The following is a 13,624-nucleotide window of genomic DNA, read 5'->3' on the forward strand; positions in this document are numbered from 1 at the left end:
ATCGAAACTGTCTGAGCCATTGGCTGACGTTGATGGATTGATGGGTTTGAGAGGTGCAGTGTTTTTCATTAGACACGCAACTGCAAACCCCCTTCCGTGGAAAGAGTCTGTGAGCGCAACTAATGTATTCTGATAAATACACACAATGTCTCTTCCTTTCTTTAATTGGAATTTAGATATTAGAATCCATCAATTCTAGAAATGGTGGGTATTTTGTTGCTTTTTTATTGGTAAAAGTCTAAATTGAAAGCAAAACCTGTCTAAAAACCACACGTTTTTTTTTTTTTATCCAAACTATAAATTAGCTTAGAATCTGCCAGAACAATTACGTTCTCGATATGTAAATCCTTGATCCATTTCACAGATGCATTTTCAAACAAATCTGTCTGTTTTGAGTTCTCCACGTGTCTGACTAATGAGCTAGTTGAGAAATGTGACTTCAAGCTCTTATAGAAGCAGCTGTGGAGTCTATTACCAGAAATAATGTTTAAACATATGTTTTACAGATCCGTCTTTTAGAAAACCTATTGATCATTCTTTATTTGGGTTAATGTATATTCACCTACATCTTGGTGAAATGTCAGTCTTTTACTTGTGTGTGTGTGTGTGTGTACTGTAATATATGGTTTATGAGGACACAAATGTGTATAATGACATGGGTACTACAACGTAAACATGGTTTATGAGGACACTTCCTGTGTCCCCGTAAAACAAAAGGCTTAAAAAACATACAAAACGGTGTTTTATGAAATTCAAAAATTGCCAGTAGTTTCCTGTAAGGGGTAGGGGTTGGTGTAGGGCAATAGCATATACAGTTTGTACAGTATAAAAACCATTACGCCTATGGCGAGTCCCCGTAAACCACAAATGCAAGTATGTGTGTGTGTGTGTGTGTGTGTGTGTGTGTACATACAATTTAAAAATATATATTTTATAGCAATTCTATATATACATACACAAACACATAAAAGTGAAGGAGGTTTTTGTTTTAACAACAGTAGAGGGCAGTCATACACCTGAGCGCCTTTAAATACACCTCTGTCAATTATCTGAAATTCTTGTCATTGTCTGTATTGCAAGTTATTAAACATGTTATTAGGTTATTATACACACCTTATGCATTGTGTCCTTAAATCCTTGTATATTTTCCTGTTCTTTTAGACATGTCATCTAAAGTAATACTTTTTTTTTTTTTTTTAGAAACTATCACCTTGGTATTCTTTGGTGTAAATATCATGTTAAATATATCAATTATATAAAATATGGTAATCATAAAGCACATGATATCATCACCTTACTATAGTACTTTTTGATAAGCTGATAAATAAAATGAAATGAATTTTCATACAAAAAAAAAAATGGCTGTCATATTTCGTGTCTGTAAGCTTGTATTTGCATGCATATATTAATTTTCACGTGGCCTGCCAGTACTACAAACCGTGCTCCCAGGGGCGTAGCCATCATTTCAGAAGTGAGGGGGACAGAAATGTTACATATATATATATATGTGCTCCTGTTGTTATTTAGTAGGATAATTAAACAACGCTAAAGTAACAAAACTTTATATGATTTTGCATGTAAATGCAGGTCTTAATGTTGTTTTACAGATTGTAATGTATTGTCATCATGCATGAAAAGGACGCTACCATAGGACAGAAGATGAGGGGGTGAACGGGGTGGGCTTTAGGACCCCGCCGCATCCTCAGCAGCAGGGTTTCCTCCGAGAGTGTGTGTGATTGAGCTCTTCTCTGCAGGACACATTCAGATCCCAGTATCATCCGGACTGCACACATCCACTGTCTGTGGATTTGGACTTTTTATACTGAGCGTCAGCAAGGACAGCAGGCGTTTAAATGCCATTTATATATAGGACAAAAAGTTATTTTCATTCTTTTTCTCTGAATTTTGGGATTCTTTTTTGTTCTTGATGATCACTTTTAATACATGGAAATTATCTGACCATGGCATAAGTGTTTTTCAGATGCACTTTGTTCATAAGAAGAATCTCCGTAGCGTTATTGTCGCTGGATATATAAATGAATGAATTGTCAGAGATGCTGCTGTCCAGGGATTTTTGTGCGCTCTTGATGCGGGATCGGAAGGAATGCGAGGCGCGCGGTGAAGTGGAGCGGGTTCGAACCCGAGAGCGTCTGGACGCGACTGTCGCGGGTCTGACCGAGCTGGAGTATCTGAGACAGAGACAGGAGCTGCTGGTCAGGAGTGTGTTGAACTGTCAGGAGCTCGCGGGAGAGGACAAACCCTGCCTTACAGTGGAGGACAGCTATCTGAACACTGAAGAGAAACTTCTGGAGGAAAATATTTTATTACTTAGAAAACAATTGGTGAGTAACGGAAACGGATTTTTTTTTAATTATTATTATTATTGTTGAAGTAGTTCATATGTAGTGCAACCTTTCTCTTGCCTATATTTCTGAAGAAAAAAATGCATTACTTTTTTTCTTTTTTTTTTAGTAATTGTAATTAAATATCTCTTACAAAAATACTTTGGCAGTACCATAGTACAGTGATGGTAATACTATGTACTTATGTATATACATAACTACATTTCATGTACCATTGTATTTGCATGGTATTCCAAGGTACTTACAAAAATACCATGGCACTACCAGGGTACAAGTCCATTTGGTAAGTGATGATAATCCCACAGTACTATAGTATGTAAGAAAGAGGCATAGTATAACCATGGTACCACCACTGTACATTTTTGCAAGGGAGGTCTCATAACTAAACAGAATAAAAATGTAAGAATTTGTATGATTTTAAATGCAATTAAAAAAGAGAACATTTTATATTGTGACTTCAGAATGGCATTGAGAATTTTAATATTTTTTACATTTTTTATGGGCCTAAAGACTTTTTATGGGCCTAATTTCACATTTAGTTGTATCAAACTAAATTAAAATCTAAAATCTATTTGAATTTTAGAATAGTAGAAAATAATACTATATGAATAATGCAATGGAAAAAAATTAATGTTTTTTTGCCTTTGCGTCGTGGTGATTGTAGCTCAGACCCTATACTCATTAGAATGACATTAAAGCAGAAAGATAACCATTTAAATCAAACTTCCTGGAAGCAGTAGAACGTCCCTGAGTTTCTAATGCAAGTCTAGGAGGGGGTCCGACTGGCCTGAATGAGATTAGTTGATGGGTTTCGATGGAAATGAACTTTTTACAAGCCCAGCTCAAGCCCCCTGCTGTCTTTAGAGGATGACCAAGATTAAATTTAACAGTTGGGCCAAAGACACCTGGTTCCACTTGAGGTATTTCCAAACATTTCCATTATTGTAACCCTACGGGTCCACGCATTGTGGTTAATGTATTGTATACAGAAAAGAATTACAAGGTTTGGATTTGTTTCCTGGCTTTGCTAAAGCCTCAGACATGTACACAAGTGGCTTGAGTCTTCCCCATAATTACACTTGTTTATCTTGAGGTCAGTTTGTTTGCAGGCCTCACACCCAGAACTACATTAAAGTTAATGGTAATTTGTGGATCATATAATGACTTATGTCCTTATGATGTCGCAATAACAAACAACCAGTCCTCTGTGGTCTTTGACTAAGCTTAACTGAATGAATTGAGTATAAACCAGAAATGTAGACACTGTCGTCCTAAACCCAGGCCCAGGCCATCAACAGTGGTCTGGGGTTAATTTGATGCCGTTTCAAAATAACCGTTGATGTACTCTGCAAATGGCACTTTGTGTATAAATGGTCTGCACAGCCCAGCATGCTGAGAGCTCAGGGCCCATAAATCACTTGCAAGCCCGCCTGTCACGACCAGGCTTTTTTACAGCCTCGGTCTGCAGCAGAGGAAATGCCATTCCACTGCTCCATATAGCCTGGAATCTGCACTGCATTACTTCCCCTGTCAGCAAACAGCAGTTAAAATTTGCAGCAGATAACATGCCTCTGATTATAGGTAATTTGAAGTAATGTCCGTCTGCTTTGAAGGGGCTACATTTTCCTCAGTCTGCCGTTTCACCACGCTTAATTTGGAATGCAGCACATGATACGGGTGTTGTCAGATGCATCCAATTGCTCTCAAGCGGTGTGTCAAAGTCGAACGGTTATTCCCATACGAGGTGTGACTCTAATTTAGTTCATTAGTTCCGTGAGGCCACCGGCATTGAGAAATGCATTGTGAAATGCAATTGTTTCCAGATTGTTGTTAGGGCTGCAGGGCAAATCTTCTAAATGAAAAGGCAAACCATCTTAGCAATTATGATGCTGCTAAACTACTAGACATGCATGAAACCTTGTATTAACATCTTTCCAAAATGTATTGTTTCTTTATAGAACTGCCTCAGGAGGCGAGATGCAGGTTTGATCAACCAGCTCCAGGAATTAGACAGACAGATAAGTGACCTGCGGTTGGACACGGAGACTTCGCATGAACATGTGGAAACGGACAGCCGGCCAAGTTCAGGTTAGTATCTGTTGTGAAGCATAACACTTTGAGAGGCACTGCATGTTTGATCATCAAAACAATCTAAGCAGTCAGTGTAGGCAGAAAGGATTTCCAATAAAACTGATTCACAAGTACCGAAAAACATTTTTAATGATTGTTAATCTTCAACAACCACCCGAGGGAGGTAATCAGACGTCCTGTTCAAATTATATCACTTTGCACAAGACTACTTTATGTGCTTTGGGCCTGTAGTAGCTTGTGTACCTGCAAGCCCTAATGTCTGTTGGAAACTGCTTAGCTGTTTTGCTTAAGCACTAATTTGGTAATACGAACAATCTGCACCCTGTGCTAGAGGCTTGCTGCAGCTCCATTGGTTTACATTCCAAATACGAGAGGTCATTTTAGTGCTGGGACTGACTGCACTTTTGTTGAAGGAAGGTTATATAAAGTGGAGATTGATTACACGTGTGTATGCTCCTCTCTGAAAGTCTCGATTGTTAAAGTGGCCTTATAACCGCTTCTAATGTGAAGATGGAGTTCTTCAGTCTTTGAGTTGGAATTATTTTCTTCACAGCCCAAAGGCGGACTTTTGTTTTATGCGAACAGCTATTTTGGTGTTGTTTGTAGTAGTTGTAATGGGTTTATTCCTTACTTCACCATTTTAATGCTAATATCAATTGTGATGTATGGAGATCTGGTTCCTAGCTCTGTTTCCTCTTGCAAATGGATACCTTCGAGGAAGCTACATTATTCAAATTGTAATTGGAAGTAGGTTCCAGAAGAGAGCTCAGTTAAGAGTGGAAAAGCACAGTCTTTGCATTGTCACCTCATTCCTGAAGATGTAATATTAATGTGCTAATCTCTCGCCCTCTCTCTCCCAGGCTTTTACGACCTAAGCGACGGTGCTTCAGGATCCCTCTCTAATTCCTCCAACTCTGTCTTCAGCGAGTGTTTGTCCAGTTGTCGTTCCACCACCTGCCTGTGCACCCCCCTCGACACCTCGCTCTGTCCCTCCGAGGGAAGGCTTAAGCCTGCAGGTGAGAGTCTTCTTGTGACGGTTTGAGGTTTCTGGGTCATTCCGACTGGTCTTACCCATCAGCACTGTTCCATGTAGTGTTGAAACACTGTTCCCTTCTTTAGCTTTGTTAACCAAATGCAGAACTATTTACTTAATGGTGATTTCTTCCTCTGGCTTAAAAGCTGGTGTCACAAAGAAAGGCCGCTTTGTTCGTATGTTTCTAGTTTCTTCAAATTACATCAATTTTTGTGTTGCATTACTCTTAGCAGAAAGCATTCTGTAATCACTTAAACTTGACTGAGCAAATAGAGGTGAAACGAGAGAAGTTTGGTCCCAGACAAAGATTGAAACAGTTTCACAGCCCTGCTGATGGCTATCCCAGCCACACCTATAAGCTAGCAACAAAAGGCTCATTAGCACATGAAAACTAATCAACCACCCACCCAGCTAAGCACTAGAACTCTAGGAATCAGAAATAATCTGCTCTCACAGGCCATGACATCACGAAATTAGCCGTTTAAGTAATCTGACGTTGTCTTGTAGTATTAACTGTTGTGTCCTCTGGGATTTACAGATGAGCTGGGCAGTTGTGCTGAGTGTGATTGCCATTGCGAAGACTCGAGTTCTGGAACAGTCCGCCGGTCTCTTTCTGCATCCTACTCCCCTTCCCCGGATGGCTCCTGCGATGGCCTGTCCAAGTGCCACTGTGACCTCATTGCCAAAAACGGTAATGATGTTTACCGGTACCCCAGCCCTCTCCATGCGGTGGCTGTCCAGAGCCCCATCTTCTTTCAATCCATGACTTGTCACCTAAAGGAAGATTGTAACTTCTCCAAGCCTGGTGAAGCATCGAGTGATGAACAGAAACCTGAGCAGGTTGTGGGCAACCAGAACTCATCTTGGCATGCCTCTCAAACACTCCCAAACAAAAAACTGGATAGTTATATCTTTGGGCTACTTCAGAGGAGGGCGCAACCCTTGAGGACCAACAAACCCAGAACAAGCATCAACACTGACCCCTCCAAGAGCATTTTAAGGCAGGCTAGTCTTTGTTCACGGGCCCCTGCTGCTGTCCAGGCCCAGCAAAGGAGCTCTGAACTCAAGCCTAACTGGCAGACGTGTTTACAAGATGCATCAGCAACTAGCACTGAGCCAAGCACAGCTTCGCCCCAAAGACAGTGGTCTGCTGAGTCCAAGGGAGGAACCCTACAAAACGGAGCATACTTTTCTCCAAGTCAAACACAGAATGGTTTCACAACCACCATTGATAATAACACTAGTTGCGTCTTGAAGAAGAAAGTTTCTGGAGCCACTAAAGGCCAGCCGTTAAGTGTTGCATCGAAGAACTGCCAGGATTTAGGCAGCCCAAATGCAGTTTCCTCTCCCAAATTCAACAAGCATTCTTATTACATTGTGGAGGACAATAAATCTGGACAGGCAATGAAAGCAAGTCCTCTTAAGAGGAGTCCTAAGGCTCAGGCTCCAGCAAGTTGCTGTAAAGATGCCGAAGAGCTGGCTCCAGAGTTGCTCAGCCTTGGTTCTTCTTCACAAAGTCAAGATGAGGGAGGTCAACTGGTCAGTGCCCAGTACATCCCTGCTCAGAAACAGAATATAAATCTCCGCAAGGGTGGCACCAAGAACATCAAGATTGTCAAAGTGAAAAATTCCACCAGTGCCAAAAGTAGACCTCAAGTTTCCGAGCATGTTTCCGAGACTGTTCGTGACAAGCATCGGACAGGATCTAGGCGGTCTCGACAAGTGGATGACGTCCACCACTTGCACAGATCCTCCAAGAAGGCCTCCACAAAAGCCAAGAGAATTCCTGCCTCCATCCCTGAAGGACGAATCTTGGAGAAGCACACCAGTTCCACAGGGGGTCGATCTTCTGCCCAGAGACACCACGGACATCACCGACATCATGAGGCAGTGTTGGCCAAACCCAAGTACAAGCGCAACAACTACCACCGGCGGCCAAGGGGTCTCCACGAGATCCCATACGAGGAGGCTTTCAAGAGGGCTCACCGCAGGCAAAAACGCGAAATGCTGGGCCACATGTCAGCCATGTACTTGCCGTCTAACGCACACTACACCAGCCCCTACGCCTATGTGGGCAGTGACTCTGAATATTCAGCAGAGTGTGCCTCCCTTTTCCATTCCACCATTCTGGACACAAGCGAAGATGAGCGCAGTAACTATACCACCAACTGTTTTGGGGACAGCGAGTCGAGCGCTAGCGAGGCGGACTATGTAGCTGAGAGCAGCACTAGCATTGACTCTGAGGGAAGTGCAGGGGTCAATTGGCCCCAATTCAACCAGGCGGGTACAGAATCCCACGGAATGACGTCAGCACAGGCGAAGGCATTTGTCAAAATCAAGGCTTCCCACAACTTGAAGAAGAAGATCTTACGTTTCCGATCAGGCTCGTTAAAACTCATGACCACAGTGTGAGAGACTTGAGGAACACTGAGATCAGTTAGGATGCAGCCAATCAAATTGGCTTCTCTCCCTTATCACACAATCAAGTGCCTAGACAGAAATCAGCTGCATGGCCTAAAACTGCCTGTCGGTCAGCTGGGAACTCAAGTTCTGTCCAGCACAATGCCTTCCCCTGCACTTTTTACCCCCTTGATGTCATTGTCTGTAGCCTTTTTTACTTTTTTTTTTTTTGTATTTATTATAAATTTAGCTTTTGCTGTGATGCATCTGCATAGCAAGTACTATGTAAATGCATTGTTCATACATGGTTTACTTTTTTAAAAGATATTTATAACTTAATATATTTGGTTAGCCATACATGGGAATGAAATAGGAAGTATGACTGAGCTGAAGCAGTGTATTACAGATGCAGTCCGTCTGAGAAGTGTCCAGTGCTACCAAGACTAGTTCACCTGCTGATTGTTAAGGGCTTTTGTTAAATGCACATTAAATATGCATGAGCAACAGCTTCACCATTTACCTTATTAGTTGTAAATTACCCTTTTGTAAAATAAATGTTAATGTATATTGATTTCTTGTGTCCTTATATTCTTTATTAAATCCCATTGTTAAAATCATTCAGTGTCTTTGTTTATTTGATGATTGTGGCTGGTTTTCTATGTACTTTTGAGTATTTAACCATGTTAAATTGGCATCACATCACATGTACTAAACAACCCACTTCTGTTTATTCTTATGGCCTGGATTTGAATCTTCTGATGTCAAGGGCATGTTAAACCACCCCAAACCACTTTTCAGAGCACATAGCAGTTAAATGTGCCATCTACTTTTAGTCTCTGCATGCATTTAGCAAACAAACAATTAAAGTTCTTCCTCCATGCCATCTCTCCATGCCATGCCAGCAAACTCACGGCAGTGTCAGCAGTGCAGTAGGTCTCCTCTGGCACTAAAGAACATAATGAAAACATGAGGATCAGATGTTGCAATTATTTTTGATTTGAATGCATTTTTGCAATAAACAATCTCGGCTGTTGCTCAGATGACCTGGAGAGAAAAATAGATTAAACATAGAAGACAGATATCAGAAAATGTTTCTTAAAGCTGAATATTTAGTGCAAGACAAAAGTTCAAACAAGTAAGCCTGTTGAACTCAAGACTGCTGTCCTTAAATGAGTATCTGACCTTTCGTATTTGGCTTGTGTCCCTCACAGTCACATTGGAGAGATTTCCCCTTCTGTTTCCAGAATCTAGCAGAGATGGCCTCCTGGAATAGGTCTGGCTTTTTAAAGCACAGTGCGTCTGTTTAGATTACCGCAGCTGTGGTAATCTCCTCTTCTGCTGGCATTTAGGAGCACATGGCTTTTCCTGCCTGGTTACAAGATGTTTCTTTATCCGTGCTGAGACCACAAAATCTCGTAATCGGAGTCTGTTAGATGATAGTTTATTTAACATGCACGATAACCATAGATATCCAACATAAAGGACGAAAATGTGTAGGAAATTCATTAAGATGGTGTAAGATTTCTTGAACATCCATGTGCGTCCATATTGTGGTTGCTAAATATTTTGAATTACAGATAATTATCGGCCTTAAAGTTGTTGTTTTTTATGAAATTGAAGATGATTACCAAAAGCAAAAAACAAGAAAGCGCAGTGTAATTTGCAGAACGTTTCAGTAGTTCTTTCTAAGAAGTTCTCGGGGAATTTAGATGTCAGCATTTTTGAGGTTTTGACTGTAACTTGTGTTTTCCATTGTGTTTCTGTGAAAGTACGGGCAATGAAAACCAAGATATTTAGATCTGGTTGGTACTATACATAATAAAAACAAATGAACCGTGATTACCTTGGTTTTTGGACATGATACTGAAATTAATGCACCATGAATTTTAGTGTCAATGTTGTATTATTTGATATCATCACTCTACTATGGTATTGCCACAGTACTTCTTGTATGTTTAGTTTTTTGGACCTCGCAATACCATATTTTTGGTTCTGTACCGTGGTAGTACCATTACATTCTTTGAAGTAAATACAATTGTATATGAATATCATGGCAGTGTCGTCTGACTCTGGTATCACCTTAGTGTTTTTCTGTGAAGGTTAAATGTTAGTTGAGGGATCAAACATGATTTTTGCACTATTTTTAGCGATAAGTGTTAAGTACTATCTGTGAAATAAAATAACATTACAAAGAAGGCCAAAAGAAGTTCAGATTTAGAAGTGACCCTGATGAATCCGTACTATCACTGTAGCTTACATTTTTGCAGAGGGCAGTTGTGGTCGCTCTGGCGCCCAAGGTCAGTTGGGGCCAGTGAGACAGTGGGTTATGAGAAGCATGCAGTCGGTGTTGATTTAGCCTTGCTTCTGAGTTACTCTCCAGGGCCCAGTGACTCTCTCAGGCCTGTCAGAGATCATGCACAGATCAATCTTCTTTTGAAACCAGCTCATCCAGCCAGGTCAGCGAGAGGCCAAGTTGGTAAACTTAATACTTGGACAACTGGTGGATAACCCACGCAAAACAATCTCCCCACCAGAAACTAGGGTGCTCTCTTCTCGGACTCATTGTCAGGAGAGAATTTCTCAGAAGTATCTTGATTTCAGCCAGTGAAGGTGATCAGATGGCTGTGGGGCTTTTAGTGTTGTGGTAGGTCATATGCGCTGCAGGCTCTCTGCTTCATGCAACCGGTAAATAGATCTTCACCTCTCTTAAGCCCCTGGCTTTAGTTTTATTGGTTGTGTTCAATATTGATTGAAGAGAGCTTTAAAGATCTCCAGCATCATTGCATTAGCAAAACCAGAGATAAACAACTGGAAGAGCTGATGATATTTTAATATCGTTTACCTTTATTGTGATGCTCACCTAATCAGTGATGAACTTTAATAATAAAAATGATAAGAAAAAGAAAAAAAATGAACCCTTCTCTAAGTCCCACCCGCCTTGGTTACTGCATTTATTTTATATTAGATTTTTTTTTTTTCATATTTCTTTTATATTTCTTCTTGATAAAGATTTAAAAAATAAAAAATTGTGTGTGTGTGTGTGCATGTATATATATACTGTATATATGCTATATATATATATATATATATATATATATATGAACTTGGAATGGCTGGAATACAGTCTTATATATGTATATTTATTTATATATTTGTTTGTTTATTTTTGAAGATTTAGAAATGGAAAAAAGCCTTTTCTCTCTGGATATAGTTTGTGTGACTTGCAAAATGTTTTTGGTCAATTGGTTAACCATAGTTTGTTTAACCATGTTTTTGGTTAATTTCCATATTAAAGTGTTTAAAACCACTCAAACATAGAGATATTTGGGGTTACTTATATTAAATAATGGATGGCAACTGTTGTAAATGTTTAAATGCTTTAAGGCGGAGCTTAGCAATGGGTCGACTTGAATGATCAAATGATCAAAATCTGAGCTTTTTGAATGTTTATTCTTAATTAATTAAATCACATAAATGAAGACATTTGGGTCAAATCCTGATTAAGATCAACTAACATGCTCTCTACGCTATCATTAATATTAAAATGAAGACAGTTGGTCCTTCGTGTCATCAGTTTCACAATCGGCTTATTATTATAATGTTCCATTGGGATCTATAGGGATGTTAGGGATCGTTTGTCAGACAGGACATTAACATGGAACTGTTTAACACTGATTTCCACTTTATTGCTCTAAATTATAGTTCTTGGCCTGTTTCAGATTTGCTGCGGCACATGAAAGGCATAGTTTTTCTTTCTCTTCCAAACGTTTGGCCTCATCTGAACTTCTGACTCTGGAGTTAATGAAGACAAAACAAATAGCTGCTTTCTAGTTTCCATCATGATGGCGGTTCAACAGGCACTAATACCCAAACACTGTCACATTAAGCTGAATAATGCCTTAGCCACAATGCAGCGTCCCACCCATTGCCCTTTCCCTTGCCCCTTCTCAAGGATACACTGAGACCCCGTTAGAGTTTCCATAGATCTACAATTTCAACTGCATTCAGCGCTCGCATTAGCATAAAGAGGCCCCATAGCGAGTATCTTTAGGCTTGTTTGCTCCTTGAACTTCTTGATTTCCACCGATGGCTCTCCTCAGTTCCTCCTCGGGTCTTTCTTGGTAATTACGGCTCTCTGTTTGTTCAACATCTCTTAAGTGGTGCGTTCATCAGGCTCAACGACCCGGCTCTGAGGAGTGACACTGGCTTTGAGAAGAACAAGAGATGCTGTGTATGTGAGAGAGACACTTTGTTTGTGAGACTTCTGACTTCCCTTTCCCCGCAGCGGTCTGCCCTCCTCCACTGATCTTCAAACAGTCACCGAGAGTCATAAAGTTAAATGGGAGGAAATGGATGACAGATATGGAGATACTGGATGTGTAAATCAAAAGGGACCAGACCCAGACAGACCATAACATCTCCGCCAGTGTCCTAACCCCCTCCGCTCTTTGTACAATCAGATCTGGATGTGGATAAAAGATTTTAGGGTGATGCAACATGTCTCGTCTGGGTTGTTAAACGAAGATCTGGACAATCCATAAAAGCTTGAAAGCTTTTCAGTTTTAACTGGCTAAAAGCGTACATGTTCAGAGAGCGTATCTGACCCGGGGTGTGTAACTCTGGCCCTGTTTATACCTGTTATTAACGTGCATCTCAAATGTGTCTCCTGTGACCACTTGTGATCTCATTTTGTCCTGGACAGAGTCTCAGATTTCATTCCTACATGCATCACTTACTGCTGCATATTGATAAAGCACAAAAAGTTTTTAAATGCTTACTTTTTATTTGTTATATACGTTAAATTATATTATATTATATTATATTTAGGGCTGTCAGTTGATTACAATTTTTAATCTAATTAATTACATGATGTGTCGATTAATCTAATTAATCACAAAATAAATTTGACTGTGAAAATACCCACAAAAGATTATTTTAAGCAATTTTTTTTGTTGAATGAGAAAGTATCAAGTAGACATTACAAATTGTAGCGTTAGAAATAAATATTTTATTTGATTCAACATAAAATTTATTAGGCTAAACAAACATTTAGGCTACAACGGACTAACATAAACTATGGCACATAAAAGAAGACAATTTGAGAAACATCTCAGTATTTTTTGTTCATGCAATGAAAGTCATTGGTAACCAAAACAGCTTTGTTATCAACAGTTTTCAAAATACCTTATTTTATGTTCCACAAAAGAAAGGTTTGAAACGACATGAGGGTGAGTAAATGATAGAATTAAAAAAAATATATATATATAATATATATATTTTTTATATATAAAATGATACTCTAAAGAAGAAACTAAATCTTCCAGCAGGTGGCGGTAAATGTCTTTATGAGTCGATTCGTTCAAACGGCAGATTCATTTAGGAATGAAGTAAAGGGCTCTCTTTATGAATCATTGATTCACACGATTCGTTCAAAACGCGGATTCATTCAGAAACTAAACACCGCTATGTTGCTCGGAGACGCACAACAATTCTGCTGTGGCTTTAAAGGTAATATGTTCTCTGCAAAATAGAGCAAAAACACAATATTAAAACTTCTTATTTACTGAAATGTATAAAATCACATTTAAACTCGTGATATTCGGGACAAAATCAGCACTCGTGTACTGCTCTCCCTGCTCGTGTGATATCGTATGATATAAATATGAAACAAAAACTCATACAGGGGCATTTTTTGCCCCCAATATCTTGAATTTTAGATCATAACTGAATTTATGGG

At 39.6% G+C, this 13,624-nt stretch overlaps 1 protein-coding gene across 1 annotated transcript; it reads left to right on the top strand.

Moving 5' to 3' along the window:
• The first annotated feature begins 1,769 nt into the window (after positions 1-1,769).
• Positions 1,770-8,494, top strand: LOC107693174 (dapper homolog 1-like). Its single transcript, XM_016492465.1, has 4 exons — positions 1,770-2,342; positions 4,322-4,451; positions 5,315-5,470; positions 6,026-8,494. Exons 1-4 carry the CDS (start codon positions 2,037-2,039, stop codon positions 7,897-7,899), a joined length of 2,466 nt encoding a protein of 821 aa, XP_016347951.1. The 5' UTR covers positions 1,770-2,036; the 3' UTR covers positions 7,900-8,494.
• The last annotated feature ends 5,130 nt before the right edge of the window (positions 8,495-13,624 follow it).

Source organism: Sinocyclocheilus anshuiensis, unplaced genomic scaffold, assembly GCF_001515605.1.
Source record: "Sinocyclocheilus anshuiensis isolate Anshui unplaced genomic scaffold, SAMN03320099.WGS_v1.1 scaffold222, whole genome shotgun sequence".
NCBI classification, from domain to species: Eukaryota; Metazoa; Chordata; class Actinopteri; order Cypriniformes; family Cyprinidae; genus Sinocyclocheilus; species Sinocyclocheilus anshuiensis.

Excerpts from the sequence above, each read along its gene's own strand:
- LOC107693174 (XM_016492465.1), top strand. The coding sequence starts at position 2,037 with ATGAATGAATTGTCAGAGATGCTGCTGTCCAGGGATTTTTGTGCGCTC. Across the intron at positions 2,343-4,321 it reads TATTACTTAGAAAACAATTG|AACTGCCTCAGGAGGCGAGA; the intron begins GTGAGTAACGGA and ends GTTTCTTTATAG. Across the intron at positions 4,452-5,314 it reads GGACAGCCGGCCAAGTTCAG|GCTTTTACGACCTAAGCGAC; the intron begins GTTAGTATCTGT and ends TCTCTCTCCCAG.